This window comes from Magnusiomyces paraingens (assembly GCF_902498895.1).
Source record: "Magnusiomyces paraingens strain CBS 517.90 genome assembly, contig: contig2, whole genome shotgun sequence".
Classification (NCBI taxonomy): Eukaryota; Fungi; Ascomycota; class Dipodascomycetes; order Dipodascales; family Dipodascaceae; genus Magnusiomyces; species Magnusiomyces paraingens.
This window is the reverse complement of record NW_022474068.1, coordinates 1,741,143-1,768,194: the sequence shown is the minus strand read 5'-3', so window position 1 is coordinate 1,768,194 and position 27,052 is coordinate 1,741,143. Positions and strand designations below refer to the sequence as shown.

The window sequence follows — 27,052 nt, the reverse complement described above, 5'->3', positions numbered from 1 at the left end:
TTGGTAAGATTTCTAGATGTGATATGGAACAAGACTAAATTTAGTCTAGTTTATAAATAGGTGTTTTTTTGATTTTTTATTCTTGAAATTTGGCATCATATAAATGAAAAATATAAATTGGCCCGAGGCTTAAATCGTGTCAATATCACAGGTTTAGGTTTACATGTTATTATCAATTTATCCCACAAAAAAGAATCAATCTAGCAAGCATATCAGCCAAAATGAAACAATAATCTAATAAACACTATTTACATTAATGTAATTTAATTATAATTAAATAGTTAATTAACTATATACAATATATTTTTGAAATGATTTAGACTATCAAAAAATGATTGCCAAAAGATGAAAATAAATTCTTTGTCACGTAGAATGTATTAGACAAAATAAGTCTCTGCACAATTACACTGTATAATCATAAAGCCAAGGGGAAATATTTAGACGATTGAAAAAGTTTCTTACAATGCTCTCCAAAATCATTTACAACAAAATGCTCTCGCTTGCGGGTTTGATTCTAGGGTTAGCTAATTCATTATAACAGGAGTCTGTTTTGAAGTTATTGTGACATAAAAAGCAACACCTATTAAAATCGAGCTTAAAAACTATTAACAGTTTAATCATACATTTAAAATTACTTTAAGAAGAAGCCGCAACCAGATGTTTGCTTGTTTGTTAATTAAACTTATAAAATTTTGTTTAACAAAAAGCTAATTGTTTAGATTCTACAAGAAGAGGAATTTCTTGGACAATAACCTGATAAAAAACCCCTATTATAAGAAACCTGGTCTACTAATGATTTCAAAAAGAAAAAAAAAGGAATATTCTTATTCTTCACAATAATTTCTGATCTTATTGGTCACATTAGCCATTTTAAGTTCTTAAACGTTGGTAAACGTTACTTAAACATTTAAGAATTTAAGAATAAAAAGCTAACATTTTAAAAAAAAAAAAAAAAAAAAAACAAATGAACAAATTATGCTTAATTTTTTTTTTGTTCTTAAAAAGAAAGCACTCAGCTTTCAAGTTTTTTTTCCCCTGTAATTGTTGAATCAGATTGAAATTATATGGTAGATAAAATCCGTCAAGTTGAAAAAAGGCTGAAATTTATCATTTCTATTGTCTTGAGGATTACGTCTTCAGGGCCCTCCGAACATCTTAACGAGCCCACGTAATGCTTCGTTAGAGCATCGAAGATTTTTATCTTCTCCACAATTTTATAAACTCAAAGAATATAAGCATATCAATGGAGTGAGATTTATCATTTTATAAGCGGTTCTTATACTGCAAAAAAAAAAAAGCAATATCCAAGACGCTGTCTTATTTGTTGATTTAAGGGGTGGGAGAGAATATCTATGAAGGCCGAAAATATGTACTTACTTTAAAAATACGACGGTTACTAACAAAATCCGGCTGTTTATCAACAAATTTCTTCATCTAGGGATTCCCCCCAATTCTATTCATTTTTAATTTTTAAAATAATAATAAAAACGAATCACCAAAAGCTATGTTTCAGCAACCCAATGGCTATTATGGCTTTCAAGCCAGGCCGAAAACAAAAAATCGGTTTAGAATCACTGGGTATTTGTCCCGTCGAATGATTACAACCATTTCCGCCATTTTTTTCTTCACAGCTCTTGTTATACTTGTTATTTCGATACCGAGCCACAGAAAATCTGCTTCAGAAACATCAACTACATTTAATGGCTTTAGAAGGAACCAAAGACCACATGGTTTGTGGGGGGGAAGGCACCAAACATATCCACCTCCACCTCCACCTCCTTCGCTCCGCGACCGTCATCACAAGCAAAAACTACTTGAATATACATCTCCAGGAGAACTTTCTTACGGGAAAAAGGGCAAAAAATTGGCTTACCACCCAGGTTCAGAGCGTAACAGTTTTGTTATGGATGATGCGTGGCGACCACACGATGCCTACGGTGCAGCTCACAAACGCCAGTCCACCCAACTGATCGAAAGTCTACGACCCGAGCAACGGCCACTAAATGACTACCCAAGTAGATCAGAGTTTCTTAAACAAACTCTAGTTTCTGACTATGCTCAAGGTGCTGAAAACATGTTTTTAATGATTAAGACTGGTGCTACAGTACTGTGGAACCGGTTGCCAATTCACGCAGCCACTACACTTACCCGAGTACCATATTTTGGTCTCTATGCTGATCAATCGTCTTCGCTTGCAGGATATGAGGTTGTTGATACATTGGCTAACGTTTCGGAGACCACACGCAAGTCTGAACAATTTAAACTTTATCGAGAACTTCAACGGTTGCGGAACACACACGCTATTGTTGATCCAGGTCACACACCATTGACGGGTGGTTGGGATCTTGACAAGTTTAAGAATCTTCCAATGTTGGAGCATGCATGGAAAACCGCTCCAAAGCATGTTCGTTGGTTTGTTTTCATGGATGGTGATTCGTATATTATGCTTGATAACCTTCTCGATTATTTAAATATGTTGGATCACACAAAACCATATTACATCGGTAACCATCAAGTTATTGAGGATCAGCCATTTGCACATGGAGGGTCTGGTGTGGTTTTGTCACGCGCCGCAATGAACATGACGTTTGGAACTTATGAAGGACTTGCTCGAGAGTACGAGGCCCAAACGCTGGACGTTTGTTGCGGCGATTTTATGGTAGCTGCTATGCTGAAGAAATTTGATGTGGGGTTGTTAACAGTGCAAGATGACTGGAACGACTTCTGGAAACAAGGAGATACTTATGATAGTTGGTGGCGCAGAAACCTCGAACGTCGCGAAAGAGAGGAGTATGAAGCTGGGTCACGCATTTTCCAAGGATCAAATCGTGTGGGACAAAAGTTCACCAAGTTCCCTCATTGGGATTTGGCCATAAAACGGTCCGAATGGTGTAACAAAGCTGTCAGTTTCCATCATTTGAGCTCCATGGATGTTGAAATTCTGTGGGAATATGAGCGATTACTTTCTCCAGAACAAAAGCGTCACATCACTTATGCTGACATTTATCGCGACTTTGTTGCTCCATACATTGAGCCATTTATGCCTGGTTGGAATAGCATGGCTCGTACTAAAGAATACTCCAAGCAATCTTTTTTGGAAGCTTTAGAAAAATTACGTCAAGAACGTGCAGATAAAGAGCTAAAATTACAAAATGGCGAAACAATCGATGAAGAAGAGGCTTTACGTCAAAAAAAGGACGAAATTGTGGGTGATGACGAAGATATTGACAGTGGTAAGCATCCATGGAATTCACCATATTTGTGCCAGCAAAAGTGTCTGGATGATCCTTATTGCTTGTCTTGGAGATATCTTCCTGAAGAAAGTTACTGTGCAAACGATGATGCAGTACGGCTTGGTCGCCCAGCTTTGGATTATCTTAAATATGATGAGGAAGAAGCTGGTCGCAAACTTGGTGGTGCTGTTAGTGGCTACATGATTGATCGAATCCGCCGGATTCGTCGTACAAAGGATTGCGATGTTCTTGGTCCAGATTCAGCCAGTATCGCAGCGTACCGGGAAAAGGCCAAGCAGAGAGAAAAGAGATACTCTGTTCTTGATAAAAAGGCACAGGAAACTGCCATAGCAGCAGGACTTAACGTATATACCCCGCCAGCTCGAGCTGAAGACCCAGAAGCAATGTACAAAGTTGAGCGCCAAAGAGTGCTCGATTCTTCAAGTAAAGCTAATATTGCAGCATTAGAAAATGCTTTGGCAGTTATCCGGGCTGTGGGGAAAGAGGATGATACTACTTCAAACAAGGGGATTTCCCAAAAAGACCGCTATGAAGGGTGGTATCTGCGTGCAAGAATAGCAAACAGGATAGATGAGGAACGAGAAAGAAGCAAACGTGATGTGGATGAAAGATTACACAGAGGCGAAGCGGTTTATGGAAATGCATTATCAGAAGAAGAAGCATATCTTTTTAACGACCGCAGCAGGCATATTGATGGTCTAAAAGAAGTTTATATGCGTGAGATGAATGGAACGGTTTGAAAATAAATAAAAAAAAGGATGATTGTTGAAACATCCGTCTATACATTATTATATACATAAAGTCATGAGCATCGTAAAAAAAAAGACATTAAAAAAAGAGAAAACGTAACGAGAATGTTGAAATATCGTCTAGTCAAGGAGAAGGAAAGACAGCTTAGGCCTTGGTGTAAGAAACCTTGGGGCTGTAGGGGAAAGAGGGGCCAACTTCCTTAAGGGAAACAGAAGCAAGCCATTGGCCAACATCAACAGCCTCCTCAATGGACTTGCCCTCAACAAGAGCACCGAGGAAACCACCAGCAAAAGCATCACCGGCACCATTGGTGTCAACAATTTCGCTAGCAGCAATCTTGCGGACAGGGAACTCGGTGATATCAACCTTGGAGGCATCGGCGTCAGCACCAAAGCCAGTAGTAGCCTTGGAAGCCTTGGCAACGACAGTGGGATCAGTACCCTGAGTGATGATGACAACACGGGGCTTCTCGGCGTTAGCCTTGGGGAGGACAGCAATGGCAGCAGCAATGGCCTTGACATCATCCTTCTTGTCGGCCAAACCGTGAGCCTCAGCCCAGGCAGCAGCCTCGCTCTCATTACCAATGAGAACATCCCAGTAGGGGCTTGAAGAGTCCATGGGCTCCTGGAAGAATTGGCAGAGGAAAGGAGCAGAAAGATTGATGACAAAAGTCTTGTCAGTGTGCTGGGAAGCATGTTCACCAATAGCATTGATGGCAGGGGGGCAGACAGTCAAGTGGAAGCCACCGACGTAGTAGTACTTAGCACCCTCAACAAGAGCCCAGTTCTCAGGAGCCTTAAGGTGCTCAAGCTTGTAGTGGTTGGCAGCAGCAAGGTCAGTGACGAGAGAACGGTGGTTCTCACCGTTAATTAAAGCAGCGCACTTGCCGGTGGGGATGTCATCGTGGACAAGGTAAGCAGACTTGACGCCAGCAACCTCATTGGCCTTGAGGAGTTGCTCAGAGTACTCATCCTTGCCAACAGAACCAAAGTAGACAACGGAGTTAGGAGGAAGAACGTACTGGGCACCACGGGCAGCGTTCTGGGCAGCACCACCAGCAATGAACTTGACACCAGGCTTGGCCGAAGCCTCAGCAAAGATGGGCATGTGCTTGTCTTCAACAAGGATAGCATCGTTCTCCTTGAGGTCGTACTTGTCAAGGTAAGCCTTGTCAACATTGACTTGGATATCCAAGAGGGGGTTTCCGAGGGCGACGAGAGGATAGGTCATTGTAGTGGTGATTGGTTAATTGATTGAGTTAGTGAGATGAATAGATTGTTGGGTGGAAAAGTGATGATGATATCAGGTATACGTGGGAATGGTGGAGCTTTTATACTTTTGACGAAAAATTTTCTAAAATGCACGTGCAAATTTCCAGCGTGTTCACAAGCTGTTGTATTTAAGGGGTGTCTTTATATATATATGTATATATAATACCTTAAATACATTTTTGTACATTTGTGTCTGTGTGTGTGTGCTTTTTTTATTTTTTTATTTTATTTTTTTTATGGCTTCCCCCCAACAAACCTCCGTTTCAAGGCAAGCCCTTCCTTGCACATCTTCATCAAAAGCCTCAGTTTAAAATTTCCCAAATCTCCCTAAATTTTAAGAACTTCATTTTCATTTTTTTTTTTTTTTTTTTTTTAAATTTCACATAGATATGTTTGCTGATCCACTTGCATCCTTTTCTATCCCGGGTCTGGAGTCTCTTGTTAAGCCGGTAGCTGACGCTCTTGGATACACGGTTTTTGCAAAACATGCATCGGAAATGGTGCTGGCCACAGCTTTTTATCATGGTGTATTCATAGCTTCAAGATACCTCTCGCCATATTTTCTTCCATCTTATCGCACACTGACACCCAAGACGCGTGTCAACTTTGACATTCATGTTGTATCGCATGTCCAATCTATTCTAATCGTCGCACTTTCTTACCCACTTTTTGGCGATAAGGTGCTTGCTGAAAACAGAGTTTATTCATACACTCCTTACGCCGGCTTCATCACCGCCATGGCCCTTGGCTACTTTCTTTGGGATATCTTCATTTGTGTCAAATTCATCAAAGTATTTGGTGTCGGCTTTCTCGTGCATGGAGTTTCCGCCTTTTTCGTCTTTCTACAGTCCACGCGACCATTCCTGCTCTTTTATAGCCCACACTTTTTATTGTTTGAGCTCTCCACTCCCTTTCTCAACGTCAATTGGTTTGCTTCTCATCTCCCTGAAGGCACAATTTCTTTTACAGTTCAAAAGATTAATGGTGTGCTTTTACTTTCCACCTTCTTCTTTGTACGTATTGCTTGGGGATTTTACCAAGCTTTCCGAGTTGCTTACGACGTGCTTTATCTCGAAGTTGCAACTCGCCAGTATCCTCTCTGGGTCGCTATTGGCGTCCTCGCCGCTAATCTTTCGCTTGATTTCCTTAATGTCTTTTGGTTCTACAAGATGGTTCTTTTAGCTAAGCGCGCTTTATCCACAGGTTCTGGTCGTTCCTCTAAAAAGACCGATTAAAAAAAAAAAAAAAAAGAGTTTTGAAAACTTTTTTCTATATACCGTTATATCTCCCCTCCCCCTATCTAAAGAACGCATCATCCTTGTACTTGGAATATTCCTTTCTAGCTAAGGACCGTTCAGCAACTTGCACGTCTGTGTTAATATCAGCAATCAAAGCTTCAACAGACACGTAGTCAAGCTCCGGTCTTATGTACCCCAAAACAACGTACCGAATTCGCGCACCGTAAAATGGACCACCAAACTTGTGCATAATGTAAATTTCTGCACTTCTACTGGAATTCCCATAAAATGGGTTCCATCCAACACTCATTACCATTGGGTAAACAACCCCAGCATCCTTATCACTCAAACTGGCTCCAAAAGTAAAATCAATGTCACGTCCTTGAGGATTGACTATGCTACCATTAGATCCACCTCTATCTTTAAGATACTCTTTATTTCGTTCTTCGCAAGCAGAAAGAGCCTTTGCGTTTCCAACGTCCACTCGCGCATACCCGTAATAGATTCCGGTGTCTGAAGCTTCATAACCTGTAGTTGCCTTAAGCACAGGTTCGTACGAATCAGGTGGAATATTTGCTGTAGGAATTCCTAAGTCAGATGATCCACGCCCAAAACCTGCCACTACAACTGTATCTGAAAACAAAGGGTAGGGCTGCTGTGGGGATTCGGGTCCTACAATTGAAGGACGGTCAGTTCGTGAAGTCATGATGTGGTGGTGGTATGGAATTGCGTTAGATAGAATTAGTAAGAAGCCAACTTACCGAAAGGTTTTTGCACGTTGTTTTTTTTTTATTTTTTTTTATTTTTTTGGTGCCCCGCTTTTCAACTATCTTTCTTCCTATCCATCACAATGACTCAACAAACACCTCCACCATCAATTTCTCAAATTGGAGATGCTCTACGCAACATCTCCACAAATTTCCATGGTATCCATGTTGAAGATGATATTGTAAAGCGCCGCTCTTCTGTAGCTCTTATTTTACGTTTCCCCAACTTGGCAACTTGTGATCTCGACAGTGACCCCTCCTCGGTAACCGACCTGATCAATGCAGGAACTGACGCCTCTATTTCATCTTATCCAGAAATTTTATTTATTAAACGAACTTCTCGCAAAGGGGACCGCTGGTCGGGACATGTTGCACTTCCCGGAGGTAAGCGCGACCCTGACGATGAATCTGACGAGGCTTGTGCTGTACGCGAAACTCTTGAAGAAGTCGGCTTCGATCTTAATAAACTGGGACGTTTGGTTGGTCCACTTGATCAGCGACTTGTCAAAACATCATGGGGTCGTATCACTCTTATGACGCTATGCCCCTTTGTGTACGTTTTAACCCCAGATGCTGTCCGGCTTTCCTATAAAGAATCTCTTTTAACTCTTCAGCCGACTGAGATTGATCGCGCATTTTGGATTCCTGTTGATCAGCTATATTTCCCAGAAAGAGCATCTTCTTTTGAGACAGTTGGTCTCGGTGACCGCCTACGTCTTCACAAATCTCCCTTTCTCCCTAAACCTCTTGTATCAACCTTAAGTCGAATAAATGCCTTTGGAGAAATGCACTTTGGTGCCATTGATCTTACAGAGCCCCGTGATATGGTTTTGTCAGTTCCTAATGAAACAGATAAAGCTGTTCTTCCCTACAAACTTTGGGGGTTGACTCATGGTGTTATTGTTGACTTGCTTGAGCTTTTCCAACCACATTCAGCCGCCCAGTTTTTCTTGTTCCCAACGCTTACTGCTCCCGATATTAGATTTTTCATTTACGTTTTTTCATACAACTATGTCAAGACTAAACGTGATGCGTTCCTTAGAGGTCCAGTTAACAGGTATCATGAAGGCCAGCTAGACATTACTGGCAAAGCTTTAGCAAACTATTTCCCATTCCTTGCAAAAGCCATTTATGCAGGGCTTGCTTTCCGTGTCACGCTCATTGCTGCTATCATCTATTTTATTCTTAGACGTAAGCTTAGAAAGTAATATAAAATTCTTGTTTTCCCATTATTTTTATTTCAATGGCTTGAGACTCTTGAGCTGACCTGTTTTTTGCCATTCCTCGCCCTGTATCATCAGCTTCAATGCTGCTGGGTATTTTTTATCCGATACCGATGCTGGCCATGGCCTACTAAGTAGCTGCAAAAGCTTGATGCCCTGTTTCCCATATTGGTTTCTCAATTGCTCAGATCCAACATCCCACCATGTAGAAGCTACAGTGAAATGAAGGTTGATAAGAAGATCTTTGGGAGTGTTGGCTAGTCGTGCAAGCATCTTCCATCCATCTGCGGCCGAAATTGGACTCACGCACCCTTGGTCCAATGGCTGAGCGATTGTTAACGCAGACCACAGTGCTACAATTCCAGATACACGATCTGCAACCTTTTCTTGTGTTTCAAATGTTCCATCGCTTGATCGACGATAACCCATCCGCGTAATTCCTTCCACTGTATCAATACCGCAGGAAAATCCGATAATCATTGGGCATTTTTTCACAAATCGAGCAACAAGGTAATCATAGAGTTCGGGAAGATGGCCCAGTAAACTGGCTGTTAAAATCGCTAAAGGCAAAGCACGGTTAATGGACGCAGAAACCTCGGCTTCTGCTTGATCAATCAAAGCTTTACTGTAATAATTAAGAACCCATGAAAACACCAAAGGTACATTCCGGCAACCCTGAATAGCATCCAAAATTTCTCGATAAATAGTAATTAGTTTTCCTCTGGAATCATTTAGTTGGCCCAGTTTGGGGCGAATATGTCGTTTCAGTTGCTGGCATTGTAACTTGTATGTCGAGTTTTTATTAACAGGCTCATTAATTTCAATCTTGATTTTTTCAATCATGTTTTTGTATTTCAGATATTCTTTTGCAATATCACTATTAGTGGTCACCTTATTTTTTTTCTCAAGTTGTTCCTTCTTGGCTATTTCTTCAGCTTCCTTCTTAGCCTTTTCTTCAGCTTCCTTCTTTGCTCTTTCTTCTGCCAACTTCTTTGCTTTTTCTTCTGCTAGCTTCTTTGCTTGAGCGACCACTTTGGCTTGTTGAATTTTTTGCTCTTCTTCTCGTTTTATGGATTCCTGTTTTTGTTGCTCAGCTACTAACTCGGTTTCCTTTTTCAGTTCTTCCAATCGTCTTTCCTCTTCCAGCTTTTTTTCCGCTAGCTCTGTCTTGCGTTTAAAGTTTTCATTCTTCAGTTTTTCATATTGCGAAATTTCTAAACGGATTCTGTAAATCTCTTTCTCCATAAAATCAAGCTCTTCCTGTTGTTCGGTAAAAATCTTTTTTAAGGTATCACGTTGTTGTCGCTCCTTATTCAAAACATGCTCCCGTTTTAATCGTTCATCTTCAATACGTTTCACATCTTGCTCCAATTGTTGTTTTTCGATTTCGATAAGGTAACCTTGCACACGAACGTCTCTTTGAATACTTAATTCCTTAAGTTTTTTATCCATATTTTCGAGCTCTTGTGCTTCTTGTTGTTTCTTTATTTGTTGATCGCGTACAATAAAATTAGAATCACTTGCTAGAGTATCAGCATAGTCTTCAATAGACTCTTTTGAAATAGAACCGAGTAAATCTTGAATGTCATTAAGCCCAGATTGTATTGAAGATGCTCTTGTCGGGGTTTGGTTTTGGGGAGTTGATGAATTTGAAAGTAATGTTGTGCGTGTCTTAAGTTTCCCAGGTGTCGACGCTCTTGAGTCCTGTGGAGAGTTCAAGGCATACCGTCGTGACTCAATATCATTTTCAGTCTTTTTACCAAGAAAATAACCATTTTTTTGAAATCGCTCGGTTGATTCATTTTTTTCTTCAGAAGCTATTAAATTAGACAATGATATTCTACTTTGCAGACAAAAACTTACCTTTTTCACTATTCAAAGACTCGCACCCGCTCCAAAAGGAATCATTATCGCTTCCACCAAAACTGTTAGTATATGATTGACTATTTGGCGAAAAACTAAATGAAGTCTGTTCTCCAGATAGTTGGTCTGTCTTCCTTTTATTAGAAGAAAAAACCATATTAAAACTGTTATTTGATTTTTTGTTTGTCTGTGTTAAAGTAAACAAATGTACATTAAATTCAAAAAAAAAAAAAAAAAATTGGCGGTGAAAACCAATTTTTGTGCGTTTAGCAGAGAACTGCGAACATCTCATCACCTATCACGATTGGCCGAAATTTTCAGCTTAAGAAAACAAAAAAAAAAATCTTCCACCAAAAATTTTTTTTCAAAATCTCAAAAGCTTCGCTACTGCCAGCACAATATCCATAATGTCCTTGAGAATACCCACTATGGCCACCACCATGGCTACAAGCCTTGGCCCCAAAGCTATCCGGTCGTCATTCCACACTAGTGCGGCCTCTTATAAGGCTTCTGTGTCTATCAAGAAGCCTGTTCATCACACAGTCAAGTTCCGCAATGCCCAAGTTTCTGACAGATACCGGGAGCTTCTCATTCCCAAGAACGACATCGAGTCGCGTGCATTTCGACCTACTGCCGTCTGCCCTGATCGTATTGAAGATTATCAAACCAACACTATTGACAGCGATATGCTTCTTATCACATATTTCCATCGTGGCGTTGACAAGAAGGGTCAAAAGTTTCGCGAATGGGACGGTACTTCTCCTTACCACATCAACAGAACTGTAAAGCCTCCTCGTGGTACTGTTGTCGAAACTCCTAACATTAAGAAGCGTGACGTTTCCACTATTCCTCGAATTACCGCCATTTCTTTGAACTGCTTTGTCAAGGAGGGTCGCGAAAACTCAGACGCTGTTATTCCTGCTCTCCTCCAACTACAGCAAATCACAGGTGTCAAGGCCGAGCACGTCTACTCTAAAACTAACGTTCCCACCTGGAAGCTGCGAACAGGTATACTCATCGGCTCTAAAGTTACCATTAAGGGTAGACCCATGAACCAATTTTTGTCTACTTTGACCGAAATTGTTTTGCCAAGATCAAAGACCTTCCAAGGTATTTCCAATGCTGCAGGTGACAGATATGGTAACATCACATTTGGCCTAACTTCTGCTGATGTTAGATCGTTCCCTGAAATTGAAGGTAACCAGGATCTTTGGCCTCGTACCTTTGGTATGGATGTTACTATCCATACCTCAGCACAAGTTGACCCTGAAGCCCGTACCTTACTGAGTTCTTACGGTTTCCTCTTCAGTGGCAAGGAGAAGTTCCCTACTAGATGGTAGAAAAGCATCTTGTACATAATTTGTATATATTGAATTTTTTTTTCACTTAATTATTTCTCATTATTTCCTTAAACAAAAACTAAACATTCATCGCAGCTCCGACTTTTGTGCATATTCAATGATGCGCTGTCGCTGCAAGTCAGCAACCCGGTCACCCAGTGACAGAGCCAAACCTTGACCCTTAGATCTGATACGGACATGGCCTGTGATGCGGTTTGTGGCCTCGTTAATTTCAATACTGAGATTGGCAAGAGCATCCTCGCCAAACTTGCTGCGAGCATGTAAGTTGGCACTCAAGAATTGACAGTCATCATCGTCCTCATTGGCATTTTCATCAGAGCTGTCGCTGCGGCTCAAAGCGCTAGGAGTGAGGCATGCAAAGTTGGCATTTGTCAACAGATACTTGAGGAAACCACGAAGAGAATTGCCTGGGACACTAATGCTGACATTGTTCTCCCACTCAAATTCGCTCCACAGCAATCTAAATTCAGTTTCTGTGTAGTTTCCAGGCTTGATGTAATCCATAATGTCAACATGAATATCATTAAGAATGACAATATTGTTATCACCAGCGGTGGAACCACCATAAATAACATTGCCAAAAATAACACCAGCATCAGCAGATGAAACCTTGAAACTAGCCTGCAAGGTATGGAAGCTTTGAGGGCCAATATTCTGTGAAGATGGTTTACTAGAAACGCGAATGTCACCAATGCTAGCAAACTCAACAGAAAGATTCTGGAGTGTCTCAAGAGTTTGGTTAAAGATAAGAATATCCAGAACAATATCAAATTGGTGGACATTGATGTATGCCTCAACGTAAACAGGATCCGAGTAACCAGTAAGCTGAACAATACGAGCCAACTTGGAAGTGACCTTTTCAGCAGAAGCATCTGAGTTAGAACCAGAAGCGAGAACAAGATCGTTATCCAAGCTATCACTGTTAGTAGATTCAGAGGCGGTATTAAGAGCAGCAAATTGTCTGAAAGGAATAGTTTCATCAGCCTGCGAAGCATGTTTTTCGCGTTCAGAGGCAGTAGACTCAGCGCGCTGCTTTTCCTTCTCTTGAACAATATGTTGGAAAGCTTTTCTGCTGTCATACAAGAAGGCCTTGTCAATAGTCTCGTTGTCGTAGCCCTCACCAAGAACCCGAATGCACGAGTAAATACGGTCAGTAGTATCCTCATCAATCTTGATGGCGACCAAAGAAGATTCACCCACGCGAATGATTGAAATCAAAATAAGCATGGCTTCAGCACGAAGAGCATTCTTAAAACCTTCATTTTCACTAACATCTAAAGCTCTAAGAGTGAGCTTGGTAATGGTCGAGGCCAAAACAGAAGCAAGGAACCAAGACCCATCAAGAATGAAAGATCTAAGAGGAGGTCTATTGGACTTGACCTGATCTTGTGCCTTTTGGCTTGTAGAAAAGACAGTTTCTGTAGCATAGGTACCGTCAGAAAGCACCTTCGGTTTGCTACTCTTGTGAGGCTCCTCAGAGACACCATTAGTTTGAGTGGACTCCGAAGACTGCTCGGCCTCTTCAAGAAGTCTTTGTTCGGAAGAAAGAATGGGGACTTCACCAAGACTCTTACGAATAAGGGCCCAAGCACTCTTAATTTCGCTTTCATCATGCGAGTATTCACCAACAATCCAAATAGCACTTCGGTAAGCGCTTGCTGTACGAACATTCTCCAAAGCAACGATAAGTTTGGAAATAAGTTCAGCGCGCATATTAGGGAAGATTTCAACAACTTCCTTGACAAAGTTGATGACATCAATCGCAGATGAACTTGAAGCAGAATCTTCGTCATTCAAAAGATCCAGAAGCATTTCAACAACACTCTTGGCAACTTCGGCAAAACGCACAGCACATGTATGAATGGATTGAATGAGAAGTTGTCTGTAAAGAGAATTCTTTTCATAATCCTGAGTCAAGGTCTTGTTGAGTTCCTTCTTCAAGAGCTTAATAACATCATCCACATTCCGGCTGGTAACCATAGAAAGAGATATCTTGAGAGCCTTTTGGCGAATCTCAAAGTCAGGAGAAGACAAGGCAGCAAGAATGTCGACGGCAAGGTCGTTGAGGATACCTGGGTTATTTTGGTGGAGCTTGTTGACTTGTTCAAAAACAATAAGCTTAACGTTATTGTCGGGCTCTTTAACAGCAAGCTCAATGAGTTTGGTGGCAGCACCCTTGATGGCATTGCGATCAGAAGAAAGTCTAGTAAGAGCATTTGCGGCTTCATAAATTGCAGTATTGGAAGAAGAATCAAGAATATCAAAAATAATCTTAAGGTAAAGGGGGACGTAATCCGGGTTGTGAGCAGCATCTCTGCGGATGAACTCAATGAAAGCAAGCTGAAGAAGCTCATCGAGAGCTGCAGCATTGGAAGCCTTAGAACGAACAAATTCAATGGCGCGTTCACGGTCAAGATTGGAAAGGGCAATGAAAGCATTGCGAATGCAGGTAGCATCAGTCTCTGCATCAAGGAAAGTCTGGATGGTTTCTGCTGGTTCGGGAATGTGATGACTGGTAGCAGGCTCAATAGCAATGCTGTAAACGGCGAAAATAGCATTCTTGCGAACATAGGCATGACGGTGTTCCAGACATGAGAGAATGGAGGGAATCAAAGGATCCAAAAGTTCAGGCTCGTGAAGTTTGCAAAGAAATCTAAGAGTTGCACCACGGATATACTCGTTAGGATGCTGAAGGTCATTGCGAATAGCATTGCAGACAAGAATCATCTCCTGCTTGAGAGTACCGTCAGGGTTGAGTTTTGGGCAAACCTCCCAATAGAAGTGAAGAAGCTTTTTAAGCTGCTTGTTCTTAGAAGGCATGACAAAACGAATAATGTGCATAAGCAATTGAGGCATAGGGTCGCCATTAATCATGATGACAAGAAGACGCTTCATGGCATCAATCTTGACATCATCCGAACCTTTTTCCAGGTGGTTCTTAAAGTCCTGGACAGAAGGCCGGTCGGTTGGCGAGGGGTCATAAATAAGAGCGTAAGGGGCAAGGTCCGCCATCTAAAAGACTTATTTTAGTACAAAAAATTTAAAAAAAATTCAAATAAAAAACTAGAAGCATTGAAAAATTACCTTTTTATTAATGTAAAGATGGAAATAAACAAAATCCGTGAATTCGTGATGCCAAAAGGGAGGTTTTGATGAAAAATGAAGGAAAGGGAGGTGGAAAAACAAAAAGACTGCGCTGGCTAGTATTGTATGACAATTTATAGTTGTAATTAATGATAGGACAGGCTGGCACTGTCATAAATCACGTTTAAATCATGTGATTATTTTACTTTTTTTTTTTCTAAAAAAAATACTCCACTCCGTGAATCTCCAAAATAGTTAAGTGAAAACAAATAAATAAAAAATTACAAAAAACGCCTACACAGTGGAGGTGAACGATAATATACCTACGCAATGCCGCCAAAAAGAAAAAGAGCTGTAGCATCCAAAGCTAAGAAAATTGCGGAAAATGAACCTATTGATAATGCTACTGAGGTGAACTCCAACGAACTAGTGGTTGAAGAGATTGAAACAACAGTCATCCGTTCTCCAGTCAAAAAACGCCGAACGTCATCGGTCTCGAAAAAGAAATCAGAAACTCAGACGATTACTCCAAGGAAACGTGGATCACGAAAAAGCTCCATAAAACATGTGGAAGAAGTTGAAGAAGTTGAAGAAATTATTGAAATTTTAGATCCTGTTCCTGCTCATGAGGAATCATCCACAGTTACGGAAACCCCGGCTCCTCCTCCTCCCCCGCCATCTTTAGGACCTGCTCCTCCTCCATCAACGGCACCTGCACCGGCACCTCCACCTCCAAGTCACCACTCAAAATTTAAATCTAAAATTGACGATGCTGACATTCATGACGACCACAACATTGAACTAACACTCCGAGTTCTTGTTACCGCAAGTTTTGGGGCTGTCTTAGACGACCCTCTTGATCCTGTTATTAAGCTTCTCGTTTTGGACGAGCCAGAAGTTGATGGTGTGGAACCCAAGCCATATCGTTTATCAGGAGTTTCAGTCAGTTCTCAAGCTCAAGGTACACCTGAACGGATTGTTGCTATTTCTGGAACATGCCGAGCTCTTGCCAGAGCTGTGGCTATTCTTTCTGAGTATAACTCCCTTTTGGAAGCCATGGCACCAGTTTCAGTTTCTGATGGAGAAAAGGTTAAAAGTGGAGCAAAAATAGCTTCTGAACTAGTGGTTGAACATTTCAATGCATTGCTTGAAGGGTTAATTAATGACTCAGATAGGCTTATATTGCTTGAAGACCTCGTTGCTGAAACCGGATTGCAAATCACACTTCTTATCCCTGAATATATCATCAACCAAAAGAAGCTTACTACACGATCACTGCGTCAAAATTCGAATCATCACATCTCATCTATTCTTCAAAAGATGCACTCTACTCTTACAAAAGATGGATTTAGCAAGCAATTTAACATGCTGGAGGAAATTGGACTGCTGACAGATACCCACTTTCAAATTCCGCGATTGCCTGCACTTGTTACACTTCCAATGTCTTTGGACTATCCCTTACGCATATCTGCTCACAATACAAAATCACTGGAGCAGTCTGTGCGGATATTGCTCACGCAAACTTTGATTGAGAGTAAGCCAAGAAGCCGTGAAGGTGAAGAGGTGACAGGTGAAAGAAAAAAGAAGCACCGTCGACATGCTAAAAAGACTCACAAAAAGAAAAAGACTGAAAATAAAACTACTCGCATTGATGATGCTGATGATGATGACGTTTTGGGTGATAGTGAAGACGAATATGCGAATGGACGTGCAGCGATTCCTCCACATACAACTTACGCACCGATTCCTGTTGCCGGTATTTATGGTCATCCTGATACATTTCAGCAGCAGTATCTTAACGCTCCGTGGGAACCAGTTAATCCTTATTATCATCCACGAGACCCTATTACTTTAGTATCTGATGTTGCTACAACAACGGATGGGAACGAAGTCTCCGCTACATTTTCAGGCGAAGATGTCGACTCTGCAATGACCGACTATACTAGTTCTGTCCCTGAAGGTGATGCCCCCATTGTTAATGCATCTGGTCAGGTAACACAATTCATGTATGTTCCTAATGAACTAGTTGGTGCAATCATTGGAAAACAAGGTGTTAAGATTAATGAAATTCGACAAGCCTCTGGTTCCACAATTAAGATCAATGAGTACCCTGGCGATGAAGATTCCGGTGCAGATGAAGGAGTTGCAGGGTCTGGGGACCGGAAAGTGACAATTGTAGGGACATTAGAAACTAACCAAAAGGCAATGCAGCTTTTACACCAACGTGTTGAAGCTGAAAAGCGTCATCATCAACAACATTCTTCTTCGGCAATGTCGGCAACGCATGGTGGTCACAGCCATGGCCATGGCCAATATCCACAGCAGCAGCAACAACAACAACAACAACACTCGAACCAGAATTATAGTCAGGGCTATAGTGGTGGTCAAGGTTATAATCAAAACTATCGACGATAACAGTTTTATGTGTAAATTATTAGATTTAAGATAAATTCCATGAAATATTTTTAATTGGCCGTAGATATTTATTTTTTCATTCTTTGATAATGACTTTTATAAAACGTGCATAATCCTGGAAATTATCTTCGATAGTCTTTATAATAACTTGCTCCTGTAGCATTAATGCAAATACTTGAAATAAATCCTTTAAACTTCTTTTGATTCTAAGCCAAAGGTAAAAAGCACGTGGAAAATAATCACATGAAATTGAAAGTTGTTGATTACTTGCTAATTTAGAATTGAAACTCAAATGGTGTGGAAGAAAAGAAAGGTTTGTTCGTACAATTAAAAAAAATATACAATAAAGGATTATATCTTGTCATTACTCATTAAAATTTTGGACGTTTTGCAAAAAAAAAAAAAAAAAAAAAGAAAGATAACGAAAGAACTAGAAAAAAAAACAAAACTTTCACATAGATTTTGGGCCGTCTCCGCCTTCAGAAGAACCGCTAGTTGGAGTACAAGAACCTCTGTTGAGATGTATATCTTGGCCTGAAGCACTTGAAGGCGATGAAAAAGAAGTAGAAGTTGAGTTCGGCGATGTAGATAAACTTCCAACCATACTGGGTGCTGGCACGCGTACACTGGTCTGGGGATTTTCCGATGTAGGGATTGATCCTATTGGTGGGGTGTTGTTATCAATTGCCGCAGCCGCATTCATCATGGCTTTTTTGAACTGGGCTACATTGGCCGCCTCCGAGAGTGCTGATTCAAGTAGAGTTGAAGAAACTCGAGGTATGGATCCCAGACAATAAGTGGTTTTGGAAATTGCCTGAACAAATGCATCTTCATCAATGTCAAGGCCGCGCTGTGCTAGCTGCATCTTGGCAAGCATGAAGCGTTCCTGAATTTTTGCAGGGCCTAGGTAACCAGGGAACAATGCATCGTCTTCTATTTTCCCAACCCATTTGGAATTGTTGACACTGACACCAACTTGAAGGGCAGAAAGAACTCTTGTAATTTGGAAATGTTCAGTCTTGGAAAAGGAATTGGAATAAATACGCTCAAGAACTGTAAAGTTCCCATCAGCATAATAGCGTAGCACCCAATGTAGAGCGCATCGAAAAATCCGCTCACTTAATTCTGAATAAATGGCTGGCTCTGGTTGAGCAGATGGTAAAGGAGCACTGTTAAGGTAGTCACGAGCCGCCGCTTGAAGCTCCTCGCGAGAAATGAAAGTCTGCATCCCGGGAACGGTTTTTGACGGTGTCATATAGACGGGGAGTGAAAAATCGTTCCCGGGAAGCGCTTTTGGGGGCGAAGAAGACATGGGCACAGAATCAAATTCTTTGGGTGGTTTAGTATCTTTCGATGGTTTGCTTGGTGGTAGATTATTAGTAGTAATATCTGAAGCAGTTCCAGCTTCTTGAGGTAGAAAATCGTAAAATGTCATGGGAGAAATTGAATGAGGGATTGGAGAAGAAATCTTTCGTTTGGTGAACATGCTATTAATGACATTATTGCCAAAGTTTTGCTCAAAGGGTGGATTGATTGAAATTTGGGGCTGAACTCCTGGGGAATTCAACTCTGATAAGTTATTCTGAGTCAACCCTGTTGAGCTTTGGCTGTCGCTTTGACTTTGGTGTTTCTGTTGATATTGGTGGAAAATATCCATTAATGATGGTGTACGAGACCTGTGCTGAAAGTTTGGAGATCCTTCAGTACTAGGAGTACTTAACGCATTGACTGCAGATACTGCTGCTAGCACACTTCCACTTACTCCATTGCTGCTATTGGGTTGATTAAGAACATTGGAAAAATTGTAAGAGAAGCTCTTCTAAAATTTGGTCGAAAGAGGGGCTTGGATGCGACTTAGGAGCCAGTTCCGTTTCTTGATCTTGTTGCTGCGAATTTCTATTAGAAGTAGAATCAAGCATTTCAACGTCACTTTGTGGAGGTCCCTGTGGCGCTACCGATTGGAGAGAAATATTGCGGAAAACGTTAAAATCATTAAGCGAGTTTTGGCGTTCTCGAGATTTGTTGATAGTTTTGAAAACTTCATTAAAGTCAGTCATGGGGGATCCCGATGGTAATGAATTAGGGTTAAGAGCCTCGGCTGGTATATTGTTGCTAGTGTTGCTGTTGCTGTTGCTGTTGTTATTGTTATTGTTAGTATTATTGATGCTAGTGCTAGTACTCATATTGAGATTATTGCTATTGCTATTGCTATTGCTATTGCTATTATTTTCAGCGCCTGTGTTATCAACATTCTTTTTATCATCAAAGTCAGGTTGTCTAGTAGGCATTGTGTAGGAAACATCCATAGAAGTGAGTATCGAAGACAAAGAGCGACCATTTCGATTTGCCACAGTATTCCAAAATTTGAGAATTTCTTCGCGACTTAATGAATTTTGAGAAAGGTCTACTTGTGGATTTTTGTCGGAGAGAGATTTCGATGAAAAAATGTCGAGTTGCCGCAGCTGATCCATAGTTAAAGTAGGGCTATTTGATCGAGATTGAAATACTTGGGGATTGTTGTTTATAGCATCTGTCGCTGCTACAGCAGCAATAGTATTTTGTTGAACATTGATGGGTGTTTGTAGGTTTGTGTTGCTATGTATTTTAGCTTCAGATGTGGATAGAAGAGGCGGCAGTTGCTGCTGCTGAGGATGTTGTAGCTGTATCTGTTGTTGCTGTTGTTGCTGTTGCTTTTCCGGTTTGACGGTTGATCGTCGGCTGACATATTGAGAAATCATATCTGGAGGGAAATCAGATAAAAATCCTGAAGAAGGGTCGACTAAGGGTGAGATTTTAACTTGTTGGTGAGGAGATTTATTGGACTGAGTTGGTAAAGGATTTGGAGATGTCGAAAGTTCCTGTGGAGATGTTGACGAAGAAGATGAAGATACTGAATTGTCGATAGTCTTTTGTGGAAGTTTTGGTTGGACATTAAGAGCGCCAGTAACATTTTTAAATTTGAATTCATCGGAGCAAAAGTTGGAGTTGATTGCATTAAGAATATCGTCGGTGGTAACATCGGTGCTATTGAAAAAGCCAGTTTTAGATCTCAAGGCTTCCAGGCCTTCAGTTGATGACTGGTGAGGTGCTGTAGCGCCAGAAGGATTAATGTTGTTCGACTCAAGACCAGCTGTGTCGTCACCATCTAGCTTAGAAGCGAGATCTGAGGCCTTTTTGCGGCTGCTGAGAAGACGCTCCTCATGGTTCTGGCCTAGTCCAGCAAGAGCCAAAAGGTTTCCAAATCGAATGCCACTAAAAGCAAGAAGTTGCATGAGGTCATGATTAAAGTCCGCTCGCAAAGTGTTGGTGTTGTTTGTGTTTTCGCTACGCAACGCGATTTCCATGCCTACTTCGTACACATTAAGAAATAGCGACTCCACGCCTGACAAAATAGTTTCTAAAAGCGCAACACGGTCCTGAAGATCTTGTATAGCTGATTCCTTTCGTAAACGGTATGTTCTTTGTGCATGACGAACTTGAGCTCGACGTCTCTGTTATAAAAGTTAGATGTTAATCAAAAAAAAAAAAAAAAAAAAAAAAAAACTTACCTCTGTCTGTGACTGAAGAGATCTCTGAAGGCGTGGTCGGCCACGCTTAGCCTTTGGCCGGTTTGGGTCCCCATCCATGGCTGCTTCATTGTCGGACAGTTGGCCCTCAGATGTTATGAGGCCGTTAAAGTCGATGTCTTGCTGCTCCAAAGGAGGGTCAATTATTGGTAACTGTTGAGAGGACATGAGTCTTTTATATGGGCAAGCCTTAAAAAGGGCCTTTCTAAAGTATCCAGTTTATTTGTTTGTCTCAAAAATATCGAAAAAAATAAAATAAAAATAAAAATAAAGACGAATTAAAAATAGGGGGGCAGCCCGGAACAACAGGCAAAGTGAGAAAGAGGTTATTGAGGAGACCAAAACCAACAATATCAACTTATAATGGTATTGAAGAAATGTCGTAATATTTATTTACAAGTTTAGAAGGGAGGAGAAGTTTTTTTTTTATTTTTATTTTTTTTAGTTTTTTTAGTTTTTTTTTTGGGTGGCTGGTGGGAAGGACTTCAATTTGTGTTGATTAAGTCTCTGCAGCATGTCTTAACGGTATTTAAATCACATGACTATCGCCTATTATTTTTATCCGAAAAAGCGGATACCAGTATGTTTATATCACGTGATATAATTTAATTAATTAATTAATTATTTATTTATTTATTTGGCTTCCAGAAGCTATAAGTGGTTGATACAACTTGAGAAGTTCCATGCTTGCGCCTGACATCTACTGGGGGACGTCCCTCACCGCTCTAATTCAATATCTTTTATATCTTTTAATTCTCTCCGTTAAACTCAGATTTTCATTCTTCAAGAATTTTGAAAAAAAATTTTTCAGGAGAATTTTTATGAAAACTTCCAATCTTGATAAATCTAAAAAAAAAAAATTTTTTTAAACAAAGGCAAGTTCAAGCCACCGTGGTTTCCGGAAACCCGGTGCCTTTTCCTCCGCTATCTCCACCTAATGTCCGCCGCCACGTGCGGCTACTTGAGCTTTGAACTTTTATTCTCAAGTATTAAGATTGATTTACATGTCAGTCTGAGCATATGTTCTAAGTTTTAATGGAAAAAAATAAAAATCAAGTCTGATGAATCTCTCCATCTTTTTATCTCTTGTTTTTTTCTTTTTTTTTTATCTTTTTTAGATTAATTAATCACAATTCATTTTCTATAAATCATGCAACAATCTGGTCGCCAGGTCTATACGATCCACCACCTCCACGACTAATACTGCTGGTACCACTACTGCTAGTAGCACCACTGTTGCTGCTTCCGCCACCAGTTGTTCGCCTCCGAAGATCATTTTTGGCCTTAATTTCCTTGTACGCTTGGCGCATTAACCGGTACCCCAAATGCATCTTACCCGTGAAATGATCTGCCAAGCGCCGGTCATTATCCAACCGTGACAAATAGGCACCACACAAAGTGCAAACCTGGAGCTTTTGGTGCCCAGAAAACCCAGATTGATCGGATAGCATTCTAAGCTCTCTTTCCTTTTGAGCCCGCTTCTGCCGCAGTGGCTCTACCATAACCTCATGAACCTCTGCAGCTTTGGCAATCTCACCTGCTTCACCAAGAAGCTCAACTTCTTCTAGTGCAAGGGCCAAGTTCTTGTCTAACTCTTCCAAGTCTTGGGTTGTTTCCTGCATCTTGGCGATATCCTCTGGCGTTCGTTCCAAACGTTTGTTTGCAGTATCGATCCTTCTATTACACTCCGTAATGTACCGTTCTAAATCTCTTTCATAATCTAAATCAAACTCAGGAAACTTCTTCTTTTTCAAAATCTGAGCTCGGTATTCCATTTTATAATTCTCCAAATGCTGTTTGGGACAAGGCCCAAGATCTTGTTTTGTGCCCACAAATAAGTCATGTGGACATGTCCCCACTAAAAAGCTTCGACATATACGGGGGTTATGTAAGTTGACATGATGTTTCCGTGAAGAAGATTGGGGATCAAGGGCATCTGCACCCATTAACTTTTCTAGACGTTTTCTCTGTTCTGCTGCCATTGTATATTGTTCTTTTTTTTTTTCTATAGTTATGTCAAGTCAATGAAATAAAGTTAACGGTGTGTATTTTTTTTTCTAAAAAATAAAATAAAATAAAATAAAAATAAAAACATTAACTAAATGTTACCCTACCTTTATTTTTATAAACCTCCACACGCTACCCAAATTTCTCACTTTACGTATACTTCCATTAAAGGATACGCTGTCTTCATCACCACACATCCCAAATGCAATTGTCAAGCAAATTATCTTCAGCATCTCTTTTTGCTGTCTTAACTGTTTTTTTGTCTTCTGTTTCCGCCTCTGAACTGTCTTGGGTGGTTGGAAACGGTAAGGTTTCAGTGTCTAACGGGCCTACCACCGACTTTTCAAAACAGTAAGTATCCTGTCGTATTTTTTTTTTTTTTTTCATTTAAACCCCTTCTTTCTAACCATTCAATTAGATTCAAGTCTTCAAAAGCATCTACTCCAATTGCTGAATCTGTCGTGATTCCTCCTGGAAGCACATTTGATGTTTCTTTCGACACTCTGATTTCGAATGCCACTTCCAAGGCTGAAAAGGCCACCCGCGCCCATCAGACAGTTCTTCTCATTTCTTCACCCAAGCTTGGTGTGGACTTTTCTTATCCTATTTCCACTCGTGCTAGTGGAAAGGACGCGAAGTTGTCACTTTCAATTCACAAAAAGCTCCCCGAGGTCCTATTAAACAAGGCTGTGGCTGGCCCATTGAAAGCCGAGATTGTTGTGGGTGGATTCGATTCCGAGTCCGTTGAGGAGGTTGTTGTTAAGGGAACTTCTGAGGATGAGGAAAACAAGGAGTCACCCAAAACTACCATTAAGAAAATTTATACCCCAGTGGATCCTACTAGAATTGTTCTCACAGAGCGTTTGATTGTTATCCCATCGCAGCCAGAGCCCGCCAAAAAGGGCAAGGCTCCAGCTCCTAAGCCATCTGAGGTTGCTCTTCCCGTTCGTAACGAGGCTCTTCCTGAGATTCATCACATTTTCCGTGCTCCTCCTCATACCATTTCCCGCAGCATTGCTCTTGCTTCTATTGTTGCGATTTTGGGTTGTATCATGGTGCTCATCAACTCTTGGACTCTTTTTGCTGGCGTTAATTTGGGCCAGCTTCCTCAAGCTCTCAAAGCTGCCCCGTTGGCACATACCACTTTTATGGCTTCCATTTTGGCTTCCGAGCTTCTCTTTTACAAATATTACCTTGGGGATTCTATTTTCCAAACCCTGGCCTCGCTGGCGGTTGTTGCACCAATTGCAGTCTACTCAGGTTCCAGAGCTCTTAGAGAAATCAAGACTCGTCGTCTTAATGGGTTGATATAGAATAATGTATATAAAATTGAAGAAAAAAATTTTTTTTTAAGATTTATGAAATAAAGGGTACTTTCCAATAAAGCGACTACGTGATCCATAAGCTCTGATTCATGGGGGAAAAGTAGGAATATCTAGAGAATATTTTTCGTTTAATTACAACTAAGTAATTCAATTTTTTTTAATAGTTATCAAGACTTTTGCATATCAAAGTATCTCGATAACTAAATTGTTGATGAAAAGTGATTTTAATCTAAAGTAACACTGCAAACTAAGATTGATTCGACACATACTGTCAACCTATGATGAAAAATAGACTTAAATATAGCTACCAAGACTCAATTTTTAAATATAATATAAAAAGAAAACTAAACTTATAATATATTGTTGTTAAAATCATTCAACCTCCCTGTTTTACGTATTTTTTTTACCAAATTATTTGTAAGAGAAACTTTCCTAATTTCTATATATTTTTCCATGTAAGGCCCGTATGGCACAATGGTAGCGCGTCGGATTGCAGATCCTAAGGTTATCGGTTCGATCCCGATTGCGGGCTTGTATAAGTTTTCTTTTTTTTTGAAATTGACATGAAGTCTCTTTTTTTTTTCTTAAATATTGTTCGAGCATATGTTGAGGGACATTGTTACTATCAGTTCTCATTGTATGCATATATTTAAATTTTGTTTGTGGTGTACTTATTTAATATGAAAAAAAAAAGGATTTTCTATTCATTAAATCGTTTTACAATACTCTATTTGTGTTTGGTTTTAGTTGACATCTTACATCTTCCAAGACGAAGGAATTGTATTGCAAATATCAATATAATCACTCAAGCTCTCAGCTTCTCTAGTCCCGACTCCGGTCCAGAAAACACACCAGGGTGAGTCATTGGGGAGTCTAAGACTTCCCTTGGATCGCTCAAAGTACCACTTGTTGACCGGGTTAACTTTGCGTGAACGCCACAGCAGCTCGTCGGGGAAAAGCGTAATGACCATGGATTTGAAGACAACGTCGGCAACACCAGACGCACCTTGAGATGACGAGCGTACAGCAAATTTGTCGAGGTACGCGACGCGGTGTGGTTTTTCAACCTCGTCAGCAGCACGGAAAATGCGTTCGAGCTCGGAAATGATGACAGGCTCGTTTTCATCAGCTTGAGGTTTGGTAGTAGGGGGTTCTTCCCAGGTGATGATTGCAGCACCTTCATAGTCTCCGGCAATGATAATACCAGCGACCTTGCCATTGATACGTTTGAGGTAAGCTTCCTTATCGAGCTTACGGCCGAAAGAGTCTTCGATAAGGTCCCATAGACGACTAAGGTCGATAGATCCGATTTTATTTTCCTTGACAAGATCAATACCAGTCATAGACTTCATGAGAATCACAGGCATGCCCTTGCGGAGAATTGTTGTTTCTACTGTGGGTGTACGTTTGCGAACAACGGGTAGTGACGGTGAAAGAATGGGTCTGTCGGTTAAAATGTTGTAGATGATGGGGTTGCGGCTGGAAGAAAGAGAGGCGACGGTAGGGGTGGTGATAAGGCCAGAAGCAGTATTGGGGAGCAAAGCAAGTGCACGATCCATGGTACGCAGATTGGCGAGGTTTATTTCACGAGTGGTTGGATCGACAAAGCCTAGGTGGAGTTCTGCGGTGATATCTGCGAGTTCTTGAGTCAAGTTGACAAAGACGTGAGAGCCATCACGTTCGATGGAGGGGATACCACCGAGAGGCTCAATGAAGATGATTTTATCGACAGACACAATATGGTTATAATGGCGAGCAAACTCGGAAACAAGGTATACGACGGCATCATCGGCAACAATGAGTTTTTCCTCGCTTGTGACAGGGTCGTATGCGAGAGGAACAACGACTGGGATAATTCCATGTGACAGAGGCAGGAGAATAAGGTTTGGGATAGAGAACTTTAGTCTGTTTGCATTTGAATTGTCCACTGGGGTATAAGTTTTCAATGGATTTGAAGTGACAGGGAAGGATGAGTTTGACGGTGCAGTGTTTGGATAATTGTGGATAGAAAGAGAGTTTGTGGGGATATCACCGTCTTCTATTGTAGAGTTAGGGTCCTTGAATTCAAAGAGTCCCTCAATGGGACGAGCACGGATAGATCCGTTGGAAGAAGCAGACTCAATTGCACCTGCAACAGCAGCAGCTTTCCACATGATTGCACGTTCATAATGGCGGAAAGGTTGATTATCGAGGTGAAGGAAATCGTTTCGTTCTTTACCAGCTTCGACGACGACAATTGGCGAGACACCGAGTTTTGTTAGGCGGACAATTGTGTGGCCGATTTTAAAGAAAGTTTCTGGATCAATAGACTTGATATCACGGATTTTTATTATGGCGACGCGTAAGACGTGTTTGAAATCGACAGAGGAAAAGGAGTCAGGCGAGTTTTGTTGGTTTAGCTTTGAGAGTTGGGTTTTGTAGGGGGTTGCTGGATACTCTAGGGGGGAATGAGAAGATGATTGGTCTTTGAGAAGATCCTGGACAAATTGTCTACGCATTAAGATATCGTCAGAGTCACGGCCAATAAGGGGGGTATAACGGGAGATGTACTGGCGGGCCTCACGTTTTGTTGCAGTAGAGCGGAGGACGGAGAGAATGAGGTCTTTTGCGTCTGCAGTAGAGTGGAGGCCATGGGACTTTTGAGACGGGTGCGAGTTTTTGATGAAGGTATGTTCCGGAGCAGCAGCAGCATCATCATCAGAATCTGCGGTATTGTTGTTGTTGTCGGTTCGTGCGTGTGCCGGGGCCGAGTAGTGCAAAGAGCGATGTGTGGCGGCTACAAGTGCGGGGGGGAGGGTTGGAGCCACCCGAAAGCCAGTAGCAACTAGGCTTCGAGCGGTATAAATGGACATTTTATTTTTATTTTATTTTTTGTTTGAAAGGGAGTTTAAAGTAGAAGAATAGTTAAGATAGAAATTGAAAAGAAGA

General features: G+C 41.0%; 13 protein-coding genes across 13 annotated transcripts; 6 read left to right on the top strand and 7 right to left on the bottom strand.

Annotated features, from left to right (window-relative positions):
- Nucleotides 1-1,504: 1,504 nt before the first annotated feature.
- Nucleotides 1,505-3,994, top strand: SAPINGB_P002302 (uncharacterized protein; the record flags this gene model as incomplete). Its single annotated transcript, XM_031997021.1, has 1 exon — nt 1,505-3,994. One exon carries the CDS (start codon nt 1,505-1,507, stop codon nt 3,992-3,994), a length of 2,490 nt encoding a protein of 829 aa, XP_031852912.1.
- Nucleotides 3,995-4,148: 154 nt separating this feature from the next.
- Nucleotides 4,149-5,234, bottom strand: SAPINGB_P002301 (uncharacterized protein; the record flags this gene model as incomplete). Its single annotated transcript, XM_031997020.1, has 1 exon — nt 4,149-5,234. The coding sequence occupies one exon, from the start codon at nt 5,232-5,234 to the stop codon at nt 4,149-4,151; it is 1,086 nt and encodes a 361-aa protein (XP_031852911.1).
- A 430-nt stretch (nt 5,235-5,664) lies between these two features.
- SAPINGB_P002300 (uncharacterized protein) lies at nt 5,665-6,510 on the top strand (the record flags this gene model as incomplete). The annotated part of the gene is made up of 1 exon (XM_031997019.1): nt 5,665-6,510. One exon carries the CDS (start codon nt 5,665-5,667, stop codon nt 6,508-6,510), a length of 846 nt encoding a protein of 281 aa, XP_031852910.1.
- A 61-nt stretch (nt 6,511-6,571) lies between these two features.
- SAPINGB_P002299 (uncharacterized protein) lies at nt 6,572-7,219 on the bottom strand (the record flags this gene model as incomplete). The annotated part of the gene is made up of 1 exon (XM_031997018.1): nt 6,572-7,219. The coding sequence occupies one exon, from the start codon at nt 7,217-7,219 to the stop codon at nt 6,572-6,574; it is 648 nt and encodes a 215-aa protein (XP_031852909.1).
- Nucleotides 7,220-7,363: 144 nt separating this feature from the next.
- On the top strand, nt 7,364-8,488 carry SAPINGB_P002298 (uncharacterized protein; the record flags this gene model as incomplete). The annotated part of the gene is made up of 1 exon (XM_031997017.1): nt 7,364-8,488. The coding sequence occupies one exon, from the start codon at nt 7,364-7,366 to the stop codon at nt 8,486-8,488; it is 1,125 nt and encodes a 374-aa protein (XP_031852908.1).
- Nucleotides 8,489-8,515: 27 nt separating this feature from the next.
- On the bottom strand, nt 8,516-10,523 carry SAPINGB_P002297 (uncharacterized protein; the record flags this gene model as incomplete). The annotated part of the gene is made up of 2 exons (XM_031997016.1): nt 8,516-10,320; nt 10,367-10,523. 2 exons carry the CDS (start codon nt 10,521-10,523, stop codon nt 8,516-8,518), a joined length of 1,962 nt encoding a protein of 653 aa, XP_031852907.1.
- Nucleotides 10,524-10,773: 250 nt separating this feature from the next.
- On the top strand, nt 10,774-11,706 carry SAPINGB_P002296 (mitochondrial 54S ribosomal protein uL5m; the record flags this gene model as incomplete). The annotated part of the gene is made up of 1 exon (XM_031997015.1): nt 10,774-11,706. One exon carries the CDS (start codon nt 10,774-10,776, stop codon nt 11,704-11,706), a length of 933 nt encoding a protein of 310 aa, XP_031852906.1.
- Nucleotides 11,707-11,793: 87 nt separating this feature from the next.
- On the bottom strand, nt 11,794-14,739 carry SAPINGB_P002295 (uncharacterized protein; the record flags this gene model as incomplete). Its single annotated transcript, XM_031997014.1, has 1 exon — nt 11,794-14,739. One exon carries the CDS (start codon nt 14,737-14,739, stop codon nt 11,794-11,796), a length of 2,946 nt encoding a protein of 981 aa, XP_031852905.1.
- Nucleotides 14,740-15,141: 402 nt separating this feature from the next.
- Nucleotides 15,142-17,226, top strand: SAPINGB_P002294 (uncharacterized protein; the record flags this gene model as incomplete). The annotated part of the gene is made up of 1 exon (XM_031997013.1): nt 15,142-17,226. One exon carries the CDS (start codon nt 15,142-15,144, stop codon nt 17,224-17,226), a length of 2,085 nt encoding a protein of 694 aa, XP_031852904.1.
- Nucleotides 17,227-17,677: 451 nt separating this feature from the next.
- Nucleotides 17,678-20,960, bottom strand: SAPINGB_P002293 (uncharacterized protein; the record flags this gene model as incomplete). The annotated part of the gene is made up of 3 exons (XM_031997012.1): nt 17,678-18,998; nt 19,081-20,717; nt 20,775-20,960. The coding sequence occupies 3 exons, from the start codon at nt 20,958-20,960 to the stop codon at nt 17,678-17,680; spliced, it is 3,144 nt and encodes a 1,047-aa protein (XP_031852903.1).
- A 980-nt stretch (nt 20,961-21,940) lies between these two features.
- On the bottom strand, nt 21,941-22,774 carry SAPINGB_P002292 (uncharacterized protein; the record flags this gene model as incomplete). The annotated part of the gene is made up of 1 exon (XM_031997011.1): nt 21,941-22,774. One exon carries the CDS (start codon nt 22,772-22,774, stop codon nt 21,941-21,943), a length of 834 nt encoding a protein of 277 aa, XP_031852902.1.
- A 227-nt stretch (nt 22,775-23,001) lies between these two features.
- SAPINGB_P002291 (uncharacterized protein) lies at nt 23,002-24,112 on the top strand (the record flags this gene model as incomplete). The annotated part of the gene is made up of 2 exons (XM_031997010.1): nt 23,002-23,150; nt 23,218-24,112. 2 exons carry the CDS (start codon nt 23,002-23,004, stop codon nt 24,110-24,112), a joined length of 1,044 nt encoding a protein of 347 aa, XP_031852901.1.
- Nucleotides 24,113-24,879: 767 nt separating this feature from the next.
- On the bottom strand, nt 24,880-26,976 carry SAPINGB_P002290 (uncharacterized protein; the record flags this gene model as incomplete). The annotated part of the gene is made up of 1 exon (XM_031997009.1): nt 24,880-26,976. One exon carries the CDS (start codon nt 26,974-26,976, stop codon nt 24,880-24,882), a length of 2,097 nt encoding a protein of 698 aa, XP_031852900.1.
- Between the last annotated feature and the right edge of the window lie 76 nt (nt 26,977-27,052).